General features: G+C 39.3%; 2 protein-coding genes across 2 annotated transcripts in view; one reads left to right on the plus strand and one right to left on the minus strand.

The window, feature by feature from the left end:
- The window catches only part of erc2 (ELKS/RAB6-interacting/CAST family member 2), a gene marked incomplete at both ends in the record, with an annotated part of 35,824 nt that extends 31,750 nt beyond the window's left edge, over window positions 1-4,074 (plus strand). Inside the window, 5 exons of the mRNA XM_079242088.1 lie at window positions 311-434; window positions 531-691; window positions 1,779-1,926; window positions 2,115-2,729; window positions 4,048-4,074. Coding sequence (XP_079098214.1) covers window positions 311-434; window positions 531-691; window positions 1,779-1,926; window positions 2,115-2,729; window positions 4,048-4,074 — 1,075 coding nt within the window. The remainder of the gene's footprint in view (window positions 1-310; window positions 435-530; window positions 692-1,778; window positions 1,927-2,114; window positions 2,730-4,047) is intronic.
- Window positions 4,075-11,339: 7,265 nt separating this feature from the next.
- On the minus strand, window positions 11,340-16,363 carry creld1a (cysteine-rich with EGF-like domains 1a). Its single transcript, XM_079241488.1, has 6 exons — window positions 16,329-16,363; window positions 14,817-14,988; window positions 14,643-14,726; window positions 13,223-13,318; window positions 13,009-13,149; window positions 11,340-12,911 (listed from the first exon to the last, which is right to left on the minus strand). The coding sequence occupies exons 2-6, from the start codon at window positions 14,986-14,988 to the stop codon at window positions 12,691-12,693; spliced, it is 714 nt and encodes a 237-aa protein (XP_079097614.1). The 5' UTR covers window positions 16,329-16,363; the 3' UTR covers window positions 11,340-12,690.
- Between the last annotated feature and the right edge of the window lie 5,131 nt (window positions 16,364-21,494).

Consider the following 21,494-nt stretch of genomic DNA (forward strand, 5'->3'; position numbering starts at 1 on the left):
TTTTGTGTGCTTCTGTCTCCTTCTTCCAATTTTTCTTCATGTGTCACATCATCCTCTTGTCTTCTACCTTTTCCTCTCCCCATCTGCAGTTTAGCTCCCAGGTAAGAAATACCCCCACTCCCGTCTGAACCCCATCCCTATGTCCAACCTAACTCAGGTCTAACCAGTGGCATGAAGGTATCAACTCATGCTCTGCTGCTGTCCCTATTATTTGAAAACAAGCTTTTCATGTTTCCTCCTTTGTTTTAACAAAAGAGAATTTGGTATTTGTGTGACATGGGAATGCTTTCAAATCTGTGTGCTATTACAGGCAAGGAGGAAAAGATCCGACTAAAAAGGGTGCAAACATCAAACTGGGACCACAAGGGGACAAGAAGGGCTTAGGACAGGACCATCGTAAGGACAGCTCCTTAGACGGTGGACACCACTTAAAGGTGAGGATTTGCTCTGATACATCTGATGATGTACAGTTCAGTCGCTACAACAAGTCTGTGTCTTCTGTGTGTTTTCATGTTATGCTTGTGTGTCAGTTGGAAGAACTAATGAGCACGCTGGAGAGGACGAGGCAGGAGTTGGATGCCACCAAGCAACGTCTCTCCTCTACACAGCAGTCTTTACAAGAGAGGGACTCCCACCTCACTAACATGAGACAAGAGCGCAGGAAGCAGCTGGAGGAGATACTTGAAATGAAGTTAGTATCGCTATTGGCTTAATGCAGATGCTCAACGCGTTCCCTCTACTTTGAGTTCTTTCTGATACTCACCTCATACCATCCTCCAAAATAACATTCTGAATACATCTGAGGAGAAAGATTAGCTATGCAGTTTACAATCCACTTTGTGTCAGATCCTGATGTCTTGAGGTTGCTAAGCAACCAGCCAAACCCAAACAAAGACGCTGGCTATGTCTGAATGTCCACACTATTTGCTACATAGTGCCCGATATAATGGTCATGCCATTTTCTATGGGTGTCCGAATGTCCAGAGAGAAAAAAAATAGGGCACTCAAAATTACCCACAATGCATCAAGTCGTGAGCTGTAATGGTCCCTAGACGGGTCAATTTGGACCGCAATGCATGGAAGAGCTCAAAGTGGTGCAAGTGATGTTAAAGCAGGAAATTAACTAGAGATCATTAATTTGATTTTCTTATTTATTGGATAAAAATGTGTCAAAGAAATGAGATACAATATAAGAAAAAATAGTTTTACACATGTTTGGATTGGATTTGGAACAACTTGTAGTGGTTGTCGTGGTGACAGTCGGTAGTTACGTAATCTGCAACGAGGAGAAAATAGGCAGCTTTGTGTCGTATTGCCAACAGAATGAGTTCACTATATAATGTGCTTTATAGTGCAGCTGTGTGTAGTAAAGGAGGGGTTGGAGACTAGTCTGGGCATTCAGACAGCCTGTCAGTGCACACAAACATAAACACAATTTGTAGTTTTTGGTCATTAGATTACATAAACTTGATGATTTTTTCTGTTTTAAATCTTTATGCTAAATGTTTACTATGTTTTATTCAGATTTCTTTGAGTCCTAATTTTAAATCTGAAGAACCAAAAAAATCAATTTAACAGCAACAAAAAGGGAGAAACATGAAAAGCACACTTAAAGTTGGATGCTGGCCTTTAGTAGATTTTTTTTTTACATGAAATGTGTTTGACATCAGTGCCTCAAAACTGAATTAAAGTTTTTAGTTACATAAGAAAGTCTACAGTTCATTTTTTATTTTTATAGATTACATATGCAGATGCTGTGATGTTGTTTCTCTTTCTAGACAACAGGCTCTACTGGCAGCCATCAGTGAGAAAGATGCAAATATTGCCCTGCTTGAACTGTCTGCATCCAATAAAAAGAAGACCCAGGAGGAGGTGATGGCCCTGAAGAGGGAACGGGACAAACTGATGCACCAGCTTAAACAACATGTTAGTATTACGGCATAGATTTTCACTTTACTGTAGTTTGTTACCAAGCACTTTTAAAACAATGATAACCTGTTGCACAGATTGTTACTATGGTGTCGCTGTGTTTCTTTTCTCATCTTATTGTGAAGAAATGATGTGATATAATTTGTGCAGATCGTCATATAGTAACCAGTTTCAATTCCTTGCAGACACAAAGCAGAATGAAGCTGATAGCTGACAACTATGAGGACGAGCAGTATCATCCACATGCTCCTCATCACCAGCCTCAACCTCCACATGCTCAGCCTCAGCCCCAGTCCCAGTACCCTCACCCTCCCCATGCCCAGCAGTCACCATATCCACACCCACAACATCCACAGCATATGCAGCATCCACAAGCCCTGCCACAGCACCCACATCCCCAGCAGCCTCAACCCCAGTACCCTCACCCTGCTCCTCTTCAGCACCCTCAGCACCCTCAACACCCCCAACCACTTTCCCAGCACCAACAACACCCACGCCCTCCACAGCCTCAGCACCCTCACCAACCACACCCCCAGCATCCAACTCAACATCCACACGGACACCCCCCTCCACAGCACCCTCACCCTCAGCATCCACATGGGCCTCCACAACAAGGCCCACACCCCCAGCATCCACATCCTCAGCACCCTCAGCATTCTCAGCATCCTCAGCACCTTCAGCACCCTCAGCATCCTCAGCATCCACACCACACCCAGCATCCACGGCATCCATCACCCCATCATCGAGGAGGGCCAGCCCGAGGACCCCCGCTCGCTGGTCATCGCCCCTCCCCAGATCAGGTTAGATGTTGTAATAACCCTTTAAGTGCCAGAGTTTTATAAGTTTTAAAGGTATACTGTAAATAATAAAAACAAATGTTGAAACTGAACCAGAGTTAATGATGACAGTAAAATTACTCATCTAATTTTGTATTGTGGCATCACAGGTTTGCAGCTGCATGAGATTCCATAACTTTCAATACAAACTAACACTACTACTTCATCTCCCGCGTGTTGCTCCAAGTACAGCGTCATCTTGTGACCTAGCATCTTTCGCTCTCACTAGATGACCAATCATATGTTGCCTGTGCGCTCTATGCGTGCAAATGCGATTTCCTCATAAACTTTTAATAAACCCCCTCCCCCGCCTCCCCCACCGTCTTCTCCCTAACACTTGTGTTACACTGAAGACTCACATGGTGGCGATCTTGTAGTGGAAAGCAGTAACAGGTAAAGGCATTCTTTCTGGTCCAGTGCTTGTCACAGTTTTACAACTTTGGCAACTAAAAGGTTAATATTTTGCCCATTTAAGCTGATGAAATAATCTTCAATAATAGTAGTTTTTCTTTTTTTGTAATGAGTGTAAAACAGCACACTTGGTTTAATTGCTTCTGCCTCAAATGTTTAAACAACAAACTGAATATTTGAGACGACTTGCAAGAAGCTCCAAATATGTTGTAGTTTTTTTTTCTCAGTTTATATTAAACACTGTTTTTAAATGTTCAACTAATACAACAGATTTGTGTGTCAGAACTATATGTGAAACACAAAAAGTAAATGAATTCGTGGATTACTTATTTTTTGTAACAATACTTCTTGCCAGTTAATCTTTTACTACTAGAAAGTTTATTGTTGTTTATTTTACCTTTAAATGGTGACACATTTGCAGAGATAATTTGGCAAGTTTTTGGATGCAACCGACATACACATCTCTGTCGCTCTTCTGCTAAAGACACATAAAGATTTATATCTGAGGTTTTATACATAGTCGTAGTTCAAAACAGCTCCACTCACAGAAGCTACAATAATGTTCTCTTTATACCTCGATGTTATTAATCTAATAGTCGTCACATATATGACATTTACCATCTTACTTCTTGTTCTTGAATATTTTTGCAAATATTTTACTGATGATACATTTTTTTTTAATTAAACATAATTTTTAATACATAACTTTGACTTGTAATTGCTTGTTTTTACTTTCATTGTCTGTTTGTGATTTTTTTTTTACTTAAGGATCTGAATGAACTGGCGTATCACCTCTGATGTGCCAGTAATGTTTCTTATCCGGGTATTACAGTGTCTTTTTTGTGTTCGTGCATGACATATTGGAAAACAGGATGACGAGGAGGGCATTTGGGCATAATCTTAGCTGTGTCAACCAAAGCTCTAATGTTGTTTTGAGAGGTAAGATAAGAATTCATTCTTTTCAGTGTCATAATTCTTGACATTGTCTGTTTGTATTTACAGTATGACAAACTAAACTTTGTGGGTTTTTTTTCTCACACTCAGATGAATCAGTCACTACGGGAGGAGCGAGGCCATGCCATGAGGTTGAGACACCACCCAACTAAACATTTATTACCTTGAGTCAGTCAGCCACTGGGCAGTGGAACCTTGTTATGTTCTTTTTGTTTGTTTGTTTGTTTTTTTTGTTCTCTATCGGGAAGAAGAAGAGGTAGATGCAGATTCTGCATGGAGAATGACAACTGTGCAGGTAATCTAAAAGGACAAACATTCATGTGCACAAATCCAAAAATACATTTAAAACACAACGGGGCAATTTTTTTATGTTTTTTGTTTTGTACTTTCATTTCAGCCGGCATCTTACAGTCCCGTCTTTATGCTCTTCTTCAGGTGATGTGGGACCTCTAGTCTGTGTGAACAAGAAGCGACGTTCTCCACTTCCTTCAGAAACCCATCCTCAACATGATGTCAACAGAGGGACAACATTTGCATGCCAAATTGTTGCTTTGACAAACACGATCAACTTGGCAGCCCTGCCTCAGAGGTCTCACCAAAGTCACCTTGCCTGTCTGTCTCCTGTCGAAGGAGACCTCTTCATCGTCCCAGCAGAGATCCTGTGACTTGTCTGCCAGCCCAGTATTAGTTTCATCATCCTACTTCCTATAAAAAAGAAGCAGATTTCTTGCTACTTTTCCAGCTGCCTGACTCACTTCTCCCGCTCCCAGTGGTTCCTCTGCCTGATTCTGTCATTGGTCCTTCAGTCTTTACTGCTCTCGTTTCCCACCTGCAGACATCTGACCTCTCTACCTGGCCATCATGATCCCTCTTTGTGCAGAGTCCCTTCTTATGTTTACATCGTCAGATTGCGTTGATGAGCTGTGTTGTTTTCTGTGGCACATATTCACAGCTTTATTTCACCTTTACGCACAACCCCACCATCACCTCTAATCTCATGTAAAACATTTTCTGTGCAGTGATGTGTCCCTTTACAAGCATGCTCCATACACACCAGATTTAAGTGACTTCAGGCATTCTCTTATCATTTCTTGTTGGCACAAAGAAGCAGTTTGGGCTGACAAACACAGCGCCTTGAGCTTTGACTGCAGCGTCTCCGTTGCTGCATGAGCACGGCCTCCCGTTTTGTCTCAAGGCTACGGCTCCCATCAGTGTGTTTTTCTCCATAATACCTCATTTCAATCAGAAGTAGTAAAAAAAACAAAAAAAACAAATCTATCTATGCAGATGTCAACATAGAAGGGAAACATTTTTATTTTCCGTCAGTATTTCAAGCCAATTAAATTGTTGTTCAACATGCGATCAGAACAGCCAGGAGAGCGGACAGAAAATATTCATTCAAATTGTTTTAAGTTTCTGAGACTATGCACCTATGCACCTCCTCTGTGTTGCAGGAATTTCTACTAATGGTGCTTTTGCTGGTGCTCAAATTAAGTGGTGTCAGAAGACCTGATGAGAGCATCTTTTATTGCTTTTACAGCAGAGGGACTTGACCCACGATGGGATTAATAAAAAACTGTAAAAGACTGCTTTGTACATACAATCTGATAATAGGGGCTTCGTAAAGCAGTGGTCACCAGACTATACGAACCATCATAGACTGTGAAGTGAAGGGAATGTCCAGTAGATGTTTTCCCTGAAGGTTTAATTGTACCCCTGACAGCCCCAGACTCTGAGCGACAGTATGTTCCTGCTCCCTTCTCCCTTGTACTCTCCCAGCAGTAGTCTATGTGACCTCCCCACACAGTGACTCGTTTTCTCCTCAACAAGGTGGCCTGTGCCTCGTAAAATCTGTACACATATGATAGATATGCATATATTATACATATAGAGAGAAATCTATAGAGTGTGTCTATATGTGGTCAGAAAATCGTTTCAAACTGACAGAAATATTCTTTTTTCCTTTATGGTTATTTTTCTAACTGGCTGGAGATCAGAGATGTCTTATTTAGAGTGTTGAGTGATTTCTATATTGTGAGAAAAACTCCTCAGCAGCAAATTAACATTCCCTGTCTGAAAATACAGGACAGCCCAGAAAGAAAAAAAATAAAAACAGAAGAGCTTTAGAGCAGCAGTTTTGTGGAAAATATGGACGTTTATCCAAATCAATCTAGAAGTCTGGAAAAGACATTATTACATTCCTTTCCTGGTGTGCGACTCAGCTGAAGACCACTTGGCCTGTGTTGATAACTTTACATGAAATAAAACATGTTTTTCTTTTTTTTTTAAAAAAAAAAAAGAAGGTTTTTCTTTTCCTGATTTTGTAGCTCACACAGGTAGCAGTAAGATCATGACTGCACACAGCGGTCAGAGGCTTGCGCTTGTGAATGAGGACTATCACAAAATCCTCCACGAAGAGGTTTCAGTGACTCTGTCTGGATGCATTTCTTTGGCGTGTTCCTATCGTTGTCGTCATGTAAACAGAAATGGTGATGTATGTGAATGTGACTGCTGATTACGTAGAAAAATCAATACGTTGTTACAGTATTGTGGAAAATAAAAAAATGAAGTAGACTGTTACTAATTCCTGGTACCCCCCCCTCCCGTCATGGTGCCTGTGTGTCAAAACGTTGGTTGTTGTATTATAACGTCTTTCCATCCAACTCATCTTCCACAAACCGAGCTACATCATCTCTCACACGTCTGCTTCCCACATTAAAGCTCCCGTCTCTGACCAAGAATCTACAGGTTGCGTAGGACTGCTGTTTGTGTTTACAAATGTTCTGATAAAAGTCCTGACATGGATTTTTTTTTTTCTTTAAAAAGGAAAAGACAATGCAAACAGACAGAGGAGCAAAGATCCTCTCACTTCACCATCAGGGGGATGGACTACAAATCCTCCATTTTCAGGTCCTTATCTACTGAATACTTGAAGTAGGGAGTTTTCCTACCATGATTTAACTTATATGATTTGCATGGTAGACAAAAATGGAACATTTTAATTGTGCCCATGCATGCTGGTTTTTACATAACGTGCCAACTGATGGTGATGATGTATGGAAAAAAAAAAAAGTCCTGTTCTCTATGCACAGTGATTTCTCTACCGTTGTGTCAAAAACAAACAAAAAAAATCAACAAGTAAATGGATGGAAAAGGTTTAGGAGATGCAGAGGCGTAGAGGCAGGTGTTGATTTCCAGCCGAGAGTTATGAATGAGCCACGTCGCACTCAGTGGGCAGAGCTCTCATGGAAGGCAAGGCTTAATCTGTGCCTAGAAGCAGCCGTGTAGAAAAGCCTGTAGATTCACCAGTTCTTTTTAAAAAGGCCTTCAGAAGTATGAAAAGCTTATCATACCTTTTTCTTTTTATTGCTGTGAACAGGTTGCTTTTCTTTCATTTGTTTGTCGCTGAAATCTTTGGATTCAATAAATCACTGTGACCAATGCCAGAAATATTTTTCTTTGACAGAGCAAATATTGTTTTTTTTTATTTTTCTTATTCTTATGATTGTTTTTATTTCAAGCTTTAATTTTTTTCTATTGTTTTCGCTTATTAAATATGCCAGTTTGAGACTGTACTGTTTGTATAAGTAAATGTTTTGAGCTGTACAGTAAAGACTTAGGAACAAAATCAATGTGTGTCCAGCATGCTGAATGATCATTTGTGCGAACGTGAGCTAATCTCTCATGAAGCGTCATTCCTCATGCATTACCTGCATCTGCATCGTGCATTGTGACGGTGTGATGTTGTGTTCGAGAGTGATGTGTGTCTCACTTACTGTGTCCCCTTAGTAGACAGCCTGTGCAGTTTTGTGAGAGTGCAGCATGTTTTTGGGGTTGCTGGTGTAAATGTATTCAGAAAAGAGAGTTTTATGCGTGTGCGTGTGTGTGTGTGCATAACTGCAACTTCTTGTTTTATGAGGGTGTATGTGTGTGTATGTGTTGATCATGAGAAAGAGAAAAATCTATTTAAAAGAACTTTATCAGAGAGAGTTGCTACAGGAAGAGTACATTTTGAATGACGCATGGATATTATGTAACGTTCAGTTTGGGTTTGTTTTTTTTTTTAAACTATAGGAGGCTGTCCTCAGTGCCCCAGTTTGCTATTGTATGTGATGTATCAGAATAATATTATTGAGTGTTGGCCAGCTTGTTTATATCCATCAAATAAAGGTGATTTTCTTTCTGTCTTTGTGACTTTTTTCTCTAATTCAAAATCTGTTCAACTTTATTAGACACCTGTAGTCTTAATGTCACTCTACTGAACTTTGGTGCCTCCCTAATACAGCACTATATCCTATATGATCTCCTTTCTCTCTTCAGTGTCTTGTCTCTTCTCTAGCTCTGTCACAGCCATGGAGCACAGTCAAGACACCCAGTGTGTTATTATCCAGTTGCTGATGTGTGAATGGACGCCGTAATGCAAAATACAACTGTTCCATGATGGTCCAGAAAGGGGGAAATAAAAATGGAGAAGTGCAGTTTATCAGCCATAGTGCACTGCATGGCTTCAGGAATGTACATGAGAAAATGTCAGTGTGCCATCTAAAGTAGCCAGAATTACATTTTAAGATCAGAAAGTTAAACAATGCTACCTTATGGTCTACAACCTCTCGGCATTGCAGACTCCCAAGTCCACACTTATCTCTGTTATTTACATCACTTTATGTCAGCTTCTGCATTCAGCAAATGTGCAGCAACAGCTCTGATGGATATGCAAATTTGGAGTTTTTTTGGAGGACTCTATGCCTGTAGTTTATGTTTTTTCTTCTATTTTAAATATATGTATTTAATCTCAATGCATTAATAACATTTTTGTGTGAATTACAGTCTAAATCCAAAATTTGAGGTGTATTAAAAACGGGTTTGTATCTCTATTAGTACATCTTAAGTAGCACAATACAATGTAGGCACATTTAAAGCATGTTTGGTAACAAAAGAAAAGAAAAGAAAACAGCGTGTCATACTGATAAAAAAAAAAAAGAGGTGGAGTAGTAAATCCACAGGGTTGAATCTGAAAGATTTAATAGAAAACTGCATGGCAGAAAGCCAGAGGGGACTACTGGTTGTTTGGTTTAACTTTTGTTTTGGCCTCAAAGTTTTTTTCCTCAAATGCAGCTGCCACACATGACTGAGCCACAAAGCTGCTGGTCTGGTCCGTATGGTCTGGCATACAGCATTTAATCAGCTTCACATCATTTCAGATGATGAAATCATAAACATATTTACCTAATCTCACTATTTTGTTGCATTACTCCCCAATTGACAGCATTTTGTTTTTTATCCAAGTTGTACACATTTTTAATAATATAATGCATTATTTGTTAATTTGGCTATAAACTTTCAGAACTTTTTTTTTCTTTGGTCAGAGGGAAAGTTTTCACAGATATTGTGCAACTTGTGCCTTGCTGAACACATGCTTTATAGTGTCATAAAAGCTTCCAAGGAGGCCGACATACTGATGACTTGTGTTTTCAGCGTCACCTCAAGAAACCACATTGATAGGAATTAATTTGCTTAAACTGTCTTCTGCTGACGCTTCTATGTTTGGCATTTAGACCGTGTTGCCTTCTTTCTTGACTTACACGAAGGTGCCTTTCCCTTAGCAGGCGCTTCCTCTGAACTCTGACAATTCATAACAGCATTTAAAAACAACTTCTTCCAGCTAAATCACAAGAATACTGACAAATAAGAGTTTTAAATGCCTGAATTGGAAGGGTGAGCCGACACTTCCACTCACCTTGCTGGGATGGGCTCCAGTTTCCACGCAACCCTGAACTGCTGGAACTGAAACTAAGCAGTAAAGAATATGAATGAAAGAATTAATGAGTTGCCAATGCAAACCAGTTCAACCTGCTCCATTCCATTCATATCTCTACCTGCAGGCTGGCTTAGTTACTGCTGTGTCACTTAAGGTCATTCAACATTAACCTTTAGAGACTGTTGGAACACACATGATCTTTATGTTAGCCTCCAAAGTTTGCTACTAATAATAAACCAGTTCTGAGCATTAATGCGCTGACTGTGTTCTACGGTGCAACAGGAAAGACAGAACCAGACATGACTGATTTATTTTGCAAGGCTGGGAACATGCAAGTTGATGGAAGAATCAACTTGCATGTAAAAGCGAAGCCAAAGTTGTCATTAAATGTCCTCCCCTCTTGGAATTTACTTGCACTAAATGTATCAGCCAAATGAATGTAATGTAATGGACTTCACTAACATCATATATAGCTTGGTTCATATCTGTCAGAATCGGCCCTGTGATGGACTGGCAACCTGTCCAGGGTGTACCCCGCCTCCCGCCCAAAGACTGCTGGGTTAGGCTCCAGCTTCCCCGCGACCCTTAATCGGACGAAGCAGTTCGGAGAATGAATGAATGAATTAATCTGCCAGAATCCAGAGTCCCATCACCAAACTCCCAGCAAATGATGAACAGGCAGAAAAAACAACATCAATGTGATCTGAAGACTTCTAGAGGTCCTGCAGGGATTATTTTATATAGATATTGTTGCTCCAGCCTCTTTGCAACCCTCCACTGGAATAAGTAGGTAAAGCAAAAAGGATGAAAGGATGAACGTCATTGTTCCACACAAAGCAAATTACAAACTGTACAGATATGCAAAGTTAAAGTTAAGGAAGCTTGTACTTAAAGGGGTGCTATTATGGTATTTGGAGTTTTCTGAGCTTTCTACAGTGTTACAGTGTTGAATCCTCATCAGACATGTGAACGGCACTGTTTTTTTTATCACCTAAACACATGTTTGAGTTTGAGTTTGAGTTTCAGCACTCTCTCCGTTCGGTTTCCATGGTGACGACATACGTGTCGTTTTAGAGAGTTTTTTCTACTTGGAAATCCTTGTGACGTCCCGGGGGATAAGGTTCGGTGATTGGTTACCTTCTACTGGTTAACAAGGGCATGTACAAATACATCAGGCGGGTGGAAAACGTGGGATAAAGTTATTTCCAACGATGGCTGGTGAGTTTACCAAAGAGAGACATCCTGCTGCATTCGTTGCTGTGGGTTGCTGTTTTCCACTTTGTTTCAGGGTCTGATTCAGGTTCCAACATGTAGGGCTGTATGCTCTGTGTTAACATTGTATTTTGTTTGTTTTATTGAGTTCATATTAGCCTAATCCTTCTGTTTATGAGATGTTACAATGACGGCGAAAGCAGTTGCGGTGCGCGCTCCCGATGTAGTGCAGTGGCGGGAGGCGGGGCTTAATGCAGAAGAGTCTCAATCCACTCGTTTTGCCCGCAGGCTGCTCTGACAGCCTACGGAGAGGGTTGGTCTGAAGTAAATAAAGCCATTTGTGACAATAACTCGATCAATCCCAGCCCTTCTGGTCTCAGAAATAAAAATAAATTAGCCTGAAATGCACATAATAGTTCCATTTTAAAGTATAAACATCCAACTAGAACATCACTGCTAAGGAAACACAAATGGACATCCAAGCTACACTTACCACTGATGCTGCAGCAGATGCTGCTTGTTTCACACTGTTTGGAGAATCACACAACTAGTCAAAATTTGGACGCACTTTCCTCTTGATTTAATGGTAGTGTGTCCAGACAGTTGAATTTTAAGCTTGTTACATACTCCACAAGAAGCAGGACCTGAGTTCTTGCTCTCGAAGCTGCAATAACAAGAAAAAAATTATTTTTAGTCAGGTCCTTTCATCCTCCACGAGAAGCATGTCTGCAGCAGGGAAGGGTCACTGCGGGTAGCGATGTCTGCTTTTAAAAGACTCTTTAACATTGTGCTTGGCGGAGGGCGGGGCGGGGCGGATTCTGCACACGGCTGGGTCCGAGTGTTTTAATGCCACACGTTATAAAAATGTTCGTACTTTCTCGCCACCTCGATCAGCAGTTTTATCAAAACAATCAGTTTTATCTGCAACAGCAAAAACGTGGAAGCGGCAACTTGGTTTTCTGTTAACCACGCCCACCTCAAATGTCTGACCAATCACATAATACTTATCACAGCCCCCACAAAAAAAAAAAAAAAAAAAAAAAAAAAAGAGTTCTCCACCCGGATGTGTCGAAAAATGTCTTCAAACTCGTCCGCGAGAACAAAATGACGTAATTTTCTTCTCGGGTCTCGAGAACAAGAAAAGATTTCTTGCTTCTCGTGGAGTATTTAACAGCCTTTCAGTATATGGTACATGTTTATGTAAAGCTAAACAGTTCAGCCACCTTATGTAAAAACTTTAATAAAATATCAAAGTACATTCCCTTATCACATATTTTTGAAAACCATGTCTAACTACAGATGGCAGGTCTACTCAATTTAATTAATCTTTAGTACTTACATACTAATAAACTAATAATTATGAATATTTTAGTCCTACTTCATCATTTGTAGTGAACTGAGAATAATTTAAATTTAGATTTTAATTCAATCAAGTCATGTCACACGTAAATATGAACAACTCCACTATGCAACCTCTACCTTAACTCTCCAAGTATAATACTATACTAACTAAGTCCTTGCTGGACAGTAGCACACACGTTCGCCCATCTGTTTTGGGACATGTCCTGTTTGTTCTTACTGTTTGCAGTTTTAACGGCCCTTTAGAAAACTGTCTATCAAACGGTCCCCTCTATCAGAGAGCCAGTAACCCGCCATAGCAGCAGCTGCTCCCATGAATACAGACGTGTAAACCAAATCTCCCTTTGCTGCAAGTGTGCCCAGTGCACAAAGCACCACCCCAAAAAACATCTGCTGCAGCACCTCCACCTCATCCTCCTGGATATCCTCAAACAGACCCTTCTCCTGAACACCTGCAGAGGGAGATGGAGGAGAGGAAGAGAGGCAAGACGTTTTATTCCTGTGTTTGAGTTTTTAAGCAAACATTAGCTTTAACATTGATACACTCACTGGGGATCTGCTTCCTCACACAAATACTGTCCCTGCGGTGGAAACCTTCAGCACATTCACATCGGAAAGAACCCTCTGTGTTGATACAAATTTCATCCAGGCCATGGCAGGCAAGCACCCGGTCACTACATTCATCTATGTCTGAACAGGTGAAAAGTAAAGATTACTGATGTGTATAACATTGAACACAAACGGATTTCCTATTTGAAGTTACCCAAACACTTGGATCCCGTCAGTCTGTATCCAGGAGCACACTTCCGGCAGCGAGCAGGTCCACTGCCCATACACCCCACGCAGGCCACATCACAGCCTGAGGAAACAGAAACCATTGCTTTTTATGTTCAGACCACAGTGGGATCTCAGATTGGTGCAAATGTGACGTCATTTTAAAAACTCCAAAAAAATGGGCACACAGTGACGTTCACAGAAAAGCTTGTTTATAGTAGTGAGACCTAAAAACTGGCTGAGTGCACCTACAACAAGAATATTTTTATATCACAACTAGTCTGGAAGCCAAATCTTATTCAACATAAACGCTGCAAGAGATTTTAGTGATGAAGGTAGAACATTTACAGTGTTTAAATACAAGCAGTCTGTATCTCCTCTTTAAAAAAATGATTAGTTTCTACTTACATCTGGGACAATTTGGCATATTTGATCAGTTTGCAGATGTTGGATTCTTAAGAAATCCCAAAGGACTTTTACTTATAAATTACACTTTTCAATTACAAGAGCAAAACGACAAGGAGCACAAGCAAATATGAGACACAAGCATGAGACTAAAATAAAACTTACAGTGGACTTCCAGAGCTGTCCAAAGTCTGAATTTTACTTTACTGGTTTCATTCAAAATATCGATGTTCAGTATAAACATGTATACCTGAAAATTATATCGCTACAGATTTTCTTTGTATGTTTGACTAACTTTATCTGTTATAACTTCAGTCAGATCCACACAGATTTGTGTATGATAAATTATTCACTGGGAAGAAATATTAATCACTCATGATTCACAGCTTCCACACAAGGATTTGATGATTCTTCCTAAGGAAACAAAATATTTAATGTATTTATGTTTGCTTGGATCTCGTGTGATAATGCACATTCATAAACATTATTGTAAATGTACCAAAATATAAACAAAATGCTGTTTTCTATCTGTCGTGCTTAAACAGATGTTACAGGGTTTATGTTATAGGTGGAGTATGTAAGATTTTCAATATTTAAAAAAAAAAAAATTAACTAAAAAAAAAAAAAACTACAATCATAATTAGATAGTTTTTTGTTTTTTTTTAAAAACATGTAGGTTCCAGTCTGTCCATATTTGGTGTGTTATTAAATTACAAGTTTAATTAATGACAAAGACCATTCTTAAATGTTTGCCTACCAGTAAAAAAAAGTGATTTTTGTCATTTGTCATTAATTAAACTTGTAATTTAATAACGCATCAAATATGGACAGACTGGAACCTACATGTTCAAAAAACTATCTAATTATGATTGTAGTTATTTTATTAGTTTTTGTTTTTTTTTTAAATATTGAAAGTCTTACATACTCCACCTTTAAAACAACACAATGGACAGAAAAGAAAATATAACAATACTTAAAAATCCGAACATTTGCATAAGACTCGCCTCTGCATTCAAAGGATCCCTCTGTATTAAAGCAGTAACTGTTTAGAAAACAGTTATCCAGCTCCGTGCCACACTCATCAATGTCTAAAACAGATGAAAAAACATCTTTAATGTGACATGTCAGTCATATATGAAGACTAGTGACTCTTGTATGAAGTCCTATATACACAGTACCTACACATGTTTTATTGTGCAGTGTCCATCCAGCCCTGCATTCTTCACACTGGTCCTTTTCTGGCCCTGAACACACGCTGCAGGAATCTGGACAGCTGTGCACAGGAACAGCCAACAGACTCCACAACCACACAGCCTGTAGCAGGTTTCTGTGAAGCCTCTTCGCTTCCATCTGACCAGAATGAATAACAGTCAATCTCCACCTGATTTTTCCAGTTCAGGGTAACAGAGGACTGGAGGCTCGCCTTTATTGGAATCAAGATAAACACCAGTTAGCTATGACTTTATGACCACCTGCCAGATATTAAGTCCCCCTCAAGCTCCCAAAAGTGGTCTGGAGTGTATATCAATACATCTTATTGTTCATGTAGTCATAGGGTTGGGTCTTTATGGATTAGACTTCCTTCACATTATTCCTACCACAAAAGTATCTAGGTAATTTGGAGACCTGAACCATGAACAGTCTTGTCTTTTTTTTTTGTCCAGAATTTCCAGGGTGCATTCCTGTCCAGCTGGGAGAAGCTGTGACAGTAGTAGGGGGCTGCTGGGCAAACCAGCAAACCAGGAATGCTGGGCAAGCCAGAATATGACTGGCCCCCAGTATACCACCCCAATATAAAAAACGAATACAAATGTTCAGCATAAACAGACCTTTACATATGTAAACATCAGATGCCTGAGTGCAAGTGAATGCACCATTTACTGTAGTGTTTGTTGGTGAACATCGATCTGGATCATGATGCAACAGTCATCCTGATACAGCATCATCTTACAAACTGCCTGTATGGATATAGCATTGTGGCGAGGTGGTGGATTAAATTAGAAGACAGACAGCTTCTTTGGCTCACAAGGTTGTTGTGCTTTTTAATAATACCAACAGAACAAATTCAACTCATACATGCAGTGAAAGAACAGAGTGCCATCAACAGCATTAGCATTAGGCGCAACCTCAACAAAGTCAGCAAGGAATGCTGGAGAAATTCCACCCACCAATGCTCAACATGCTACAGTATTTATTCGTACAGAGTGTTTAAAATGTCTGAAGTGAATAAATAATTAAACACACAAATGAGACAACTGTGCAAAGTTAAACAGCAATAATGCTCAACAAACCCTTATAAAACTCAATACAGCAGAGACTGAAGCCATACAAGGCAGGATCATGATTACTGGGGGGGTATTATTGACTGTTTGCTTTTAGAACATTTTCTTCACATTTTACATCACAAGACCACTTCCACTGTATAAATCACAGTTATTTATTTATTTTATGGTCTTATGTACACGCCTTGCTCTTTTCCTGGCTTGTGGAAAATACTTCCCACCATTTGCATTAACTAGACAGGTTCACTGAATGTCTCAACCATTTAGTTTTACACGGCTGACTGAAGAGTTTCAGCCCAGTATGAAGACTCGCTCTCTCTCACACGCGCGCATACACTGGAACTATCACAACACCCGTACATGTCACTTAAAAATGAACTACAGAGATTAGTTTCGGGCGCTCCTTACCTCTATGCTACTTGAAAATACACTGTCAAGTCTAAACGGACTGAATCCAACCGGGACGGGTGTTTTTTTTTTTTTCCACTTATAAAGCCTTGTGCGTTTATTTAACAAACTGTAACTAAAACGTCCCGAGCGGGCGGAGACCGTGTTAACCCTTCAACACCGCCCCTCCGGAGTGTGGTGAAGTATAAAATAAGCACTTTAGCGTGCTCTGAAAACTGACACATCGGTCCAACGACAAGGCGGATCACAAGGGTTACACACATGCACATTTATTTATAGACAGGTGTGAACACACGTACAGCGCATAGATGTCTGCGAAATTTAAAGTTCAGTTTCTTTCTGCTCGATTAGTAAAACTTACATTCTTTATTGTTGAGGAGGACAAATCCCACTAAAATGACAAAATTTAATGAACAAGCTGTTTCATTTAACCAGAGTAATCTCCTTTTTTTTTAAAAAAAAAAAAAAAAAAAAAGATCTACTCTTCTGAGCCACAAGTTCTTATAAATGATTCTGCTACTTCTTCACAAAAATCAGTTTTTTTCTTTTTTCTGTCCTCTCCACAATCCCTTCATGAATTTGCTCATTCATTTTACAAAATTTTTAGTATTGTATATAACAGCATATAAAAAGTGCACCGGGCTGCCTCAGAAAATTATTTTATCCCAGCAGAAAGGGAGAACATTATAAGACCAACCCTAACTTAAATAACCTATATAAACCTATATATAAAGAACCCCCTTCAGAACACACTATTTATATTAAGATGTTGCTTTGTCATTTCCCAAGCCTTAATTCTTCAAAAAGTTTATTCTCTTCATTCTTCATCACATAACTCAGATGACCTTCATGTCCACAGCATAAAGCTACTGTTTGGGATATTATTTCTGAGTAATTTAAATGTATAAATAACATGTTTCCCCAAAGACATTTACCGTACACGATGGTGTTAATATTGTCTTTGTCCTCTTTTCCTCTCATGTACCCCACCTCCATCCTGTCAATGTCCGTCCATCTGTTTCCTCTCAGTCTTTATGACAGTCAGCTCAGTTAGAAGAGATTGAGTCTGAGAGGGGAGATGGAAGAGAGGCAGCCCATGAAACAGTGGTGGTACACTCCTGTTACTGCCTTGGCACTGCTTTGGTTGGGAGTCGAATCTAACCAGGACGAAACATTTGCTGAGCTGGTTGTTTGTTTGCATGAGGAACAAGGAGGCAGCAAACAGGTCAGAGTAAGGAGACTTTAGCAGCTGTGAGTTTTCTCCTTCACAACTGATCATGTGAGTCCGGTTTGCTGCTCTGTCCAAGGCTTTGGCGGTCAAAACGAGCACAACTCGGAAATCCATACTGTTGAGCCTCAGCAGCTTTGAGTGCAGCCATGGCAGAGGTCCCTGAATGCATTGCTCCTTCCTGCACCACTGATCCACAGTCACACTGAAGCCCTGGCAGTGGAGGAAGGACCCCAGCTCACACACTGCCTCTGAAACACGATCATCCACATCTGGGGGGCTCAGCAGCACCACATAGCCTTTTCTGCCAACTAAAGAGGGAGAAAAATAGTTCAGAAATGTCTTGTATCTCAACGTTTTCTTTCCTTTTTTAAGACAGGTAGAATGGAATGGGGAAAAAAAACTAACCCTTTACAAGTCCTCCATGTCGCCAGCTCCATGCCCATTCTATAAAAGTCAGAAAGTTACAGGTTAACATACCTGATGGTGGATCAGATTCACCACAAGAGCATTTATCTTTAGACAAATATTTGCTACACAAGCTACATGAGGGAAACTATCCAGTAGATACTGTGTTTGAAAAGAGTAAAAAAGAGCCTTTGTTCGATGTACTTGGTGTAAATTCCAGTTACCAAATATTGCATATTATTGTGAACTCTTTAAATATTGCACAGATCGGTCTTTTACATGTCACGTTTTGTGTGATTTTATTACACATTTAAATTCAATAAAGACAAAAATGGAAAACTTACTCTTGACACAATCATGGTGGAAATAAAACACAAGTGATGTCAAGCAAATGAGCAACATCCCACCAACAAGCAGGAGACTCCAGTGCACTCTGCCAGCTGCAGGCAAAAAACACACAAAATGAAAAACTGCGCAGGTGCTTCACCGCATTTTAGTGAAATAAGTTCTGCTTCAATCAGCATCAGCTTCTTTCATTACAAACAGTGTCAGACTTACTGTCATTGTGACATACTGGACCAAACTCATGTTCCATTCCTTCTACTTTGACCTGCACAAATGAAAAACAATGATTTATTCGTATTCTCTGACTATGCAAGGATGTGATCAATGACTGGATGACTTTAGTAACTACTTTACCATTATGCACTGTGAATACTGTCCATCAATATTTTGGAATTCACTTTTTTTCTCCTAAAGTGCAGAAAGATTTTAAACATGTTTTGCAGCCAGATAATGCAAAAACAAAACAGAAAAAAAACAAAACAAACAACATTAATTTCAATCCAAAGGTAAACAAATATCAAATGCTTAATTTTAAGAAATTATGAAATAGACTCCAATATTCAAGTTTAATTTTTTTTTTTTTTTACATCTGAGATCTAATTGGAAGCTAAAACAACATCATAAAAAGTCTTACCCAGAATCCCTTGCTGTTTTGTTCCCATGTACCATTAGCCAGCTGTTGCATGCCAGCTGTCTTTTCCCCCTTGCAGTTGGTTTTGTAGCAGAGCCAAACCTCACCCTTCAGCCTGCAGGGGGCGGATACATTCCATGACAGCATTGTGCTGCTGTCGCTCATTTTGCTCAGTTGCACATGAACTGACACGTTTTTCCACATGTTTTGTTGTAAGTCATGTGGAAAATCTAGAATAAACAAAATGCACATGGAGACATCAACATATTAAAGGTACTGAAGGAAATTCTGCAGTCTAAAATCAGAGCATCTTTGGCAATATAGATAAGGAAATAATTGCTTGTGACCACACATTAATGCAAGAGAACAAGATAACTAACTTGTGGCCATGTGTTAGTTATTTGTGTATTAATAGAGAATTATGATTTATAAACCAGATACATTTTCAGCAGTGGCTCTACACAGTGATCTTGTTCCCCCAAAAAACTACAAAACCAACCAAACATCCGCCAACACTATGGTAACTCTGGGAGGACAGGTGTCCAAATCAAAATCCCAAACTATTTTATACCTAGGTGTTTGGTCACAACATTCTGAAATCTGTTGTAATAGAAACAGATAAAATACACTTAATTTGGGCGCTGAAGGTGCACAGTTTGAAACTAAAAGAACATGCAGACACGGGGCAAGTTGTAGATGTATTAGTATAACATTGAACAGGATAAAATCTTGCCACATATTAGTAACACATGACCATGTTTCTTACAATGCTTCCAGAGGGGCTCTGTAGTAGTGTGAAAACACTGACCTCTTTTTTTGAATGGGCAGTGTTGAATGTGCCTTAAGCTTTGGTCATCCTTATCCCATGCCTGTTGGACACACAAGCAGACAAATATATTAGTCACATCTGTCTGAATAAGACTGTTGATGCATCAGTCAGAAGTTATGAAGGAGATGGTACCTGGACACATAAGCAGGGGGCCAAAGAATACAGCGGGATGGTGGTCTGGTTCCAATTCTGTAAAAAAACATGAAAGATATTGTTTTAATGATGGTCTGTGGGTGTTTATGCATTATTTAAGGGATTATTTTATGGCTTACAGAGATAAGAAAGAGTTCTTAACCATGACAATATCTTGTTCTAAAGTCACTTAGTCAGAACTGATTGATGTGTTGTAAATGTCATAAACATAAATACGTTGAAATAGTCTGTTCATCTGACCTCTGGCTGCACACACTCACTGAACTGAAGCATGGTATGACGGTGACTCATACTCAAGGTATCAGGATTCAAACCTTTTGTCATTTTGACAAACATTTAAAATTCCTTTGAAATTTTAAATACAGTTGTTCTCAAGTGTACTGGCAGGCTCCAATTAAATAAGGGAAATAAAACAGTAGTCACTTAACACGTGTGTTTCTGTGTGTGTGTGTGTGCATTTGGACATATTTTCCCATTAGATCTTACAGAAAAAAATGTGTCTACATATTATACTGGTAATGTATTTTTTTTTCATGTTTTTTCTACATTGTATATTTTTATACAGTACCAGTTCCAGCCAATAATTGAACTGTTCACACCAACCTGACAACGTCCATTATTCTCATACTGGATACACAAAGAGGGAAGGGTTTTGGTCCTGCCCTCAAACAGCAGCTCCATCTCTTTACTTGATTGGTTTATTGCACTTCTGACTGCAGGTACTATAAAGAAGTTTAGAAAGTAGTGTTTTCATCTCATTAGACAAATATGGCAAAAAGAAAATGAAGAATTGTGTGTTTGGCTTACCTTGACACATTCTAGGTCTCTGGGAACACACTAAGGACAAACAGAAATATATGTTAAAACATCAAAGAGTTATTGAGTGCTCACTGTGACAGAGTTTCTCTCCATTATATACGAAGTGTTTTGTGGTAATTTATGATCAACTGAGCTGAATTTTTCAATCCATGCTTATGTTAAAAACGTTACCGTCTTTTAAAGAAGGTGCAACAACTTGTTTTAGATTCATGTTTTTAGGAGTGTAGACAAGCATTCTACAGCCGTAAGGAAATCCATCTGGGTGAGTGATCATCATTGACATCTGCAAAGGTCACAAGCATAAACAGATTATAAAAAAAGATTGCTGGAAATAAAGATTTATTTGAATATAGTTAAGCATAACAGCGATCTACAGTACCTTGGTCTGGTTTTGGTGACTAAGAGCTACACGGTTTACTGTAAACTCCACCTTCTTGCATGTGGGCATGGTGACTGCTGTATTGTAACACACTGTTACAGATGCTGTTGCAACAGAGAAAACACAACAGGGATAGCAATAAGATTGCACTGAAACATATTAACCCATCAAAAATGAATATGTTTGATCATTCATGTCACCTGAGGGCATTTTTAGTTCAATAAAACTAACCTACTTACTTCTTGTGATTTCCAAATAGTAAATCACTGACAGCAGTTTATAAAAAAAAATAAATAAAATAAAGGCCTAGTTTTTACATAGATAGAAAGTTAAACAGGTTTGACAGATTGGTTTGGTTTTTCACTGTCATTCTT

This window comes from Telmatherina bonti (assembly GCF_933228915.1).
Source record: "Telmatherina bonti genome assembly, chromosome: 6".
In the NCBI taxonomy this organism is placed as follows: Eukaryota; Metazoa; Chordata; class Actinopteri; order Atheriniformes; family Telmatherinidae; genus Telmatherina; species Telmatherina bonti.

Excerpts from the sequence above, each read along its gene's own strand:
- creld1a (XM_079241488.1), bottom strand. The coding sequence starts at position 14,988 with ATGGAAGCGAAGAGGCTTCACAGAAACCTGCTACAGGCTGTGTGGTTG. Across the intron at positions 13,319-14,642 it reads GGGATCCTTTGAATGCAGAG|GCTGTGATGTGGCCTGCGTG; the intron begins GCGAGTCTTATG and ends CTGTTTCCTCAG. Across the intron at positions 12,912-13,008 it reads TGTGAGGAAGCAGATCCCCA|GTGTTCAGGAGAAGGGTCTG; the intron begins GTGAGTGTATCA and ends CTCCCTCTGCAG.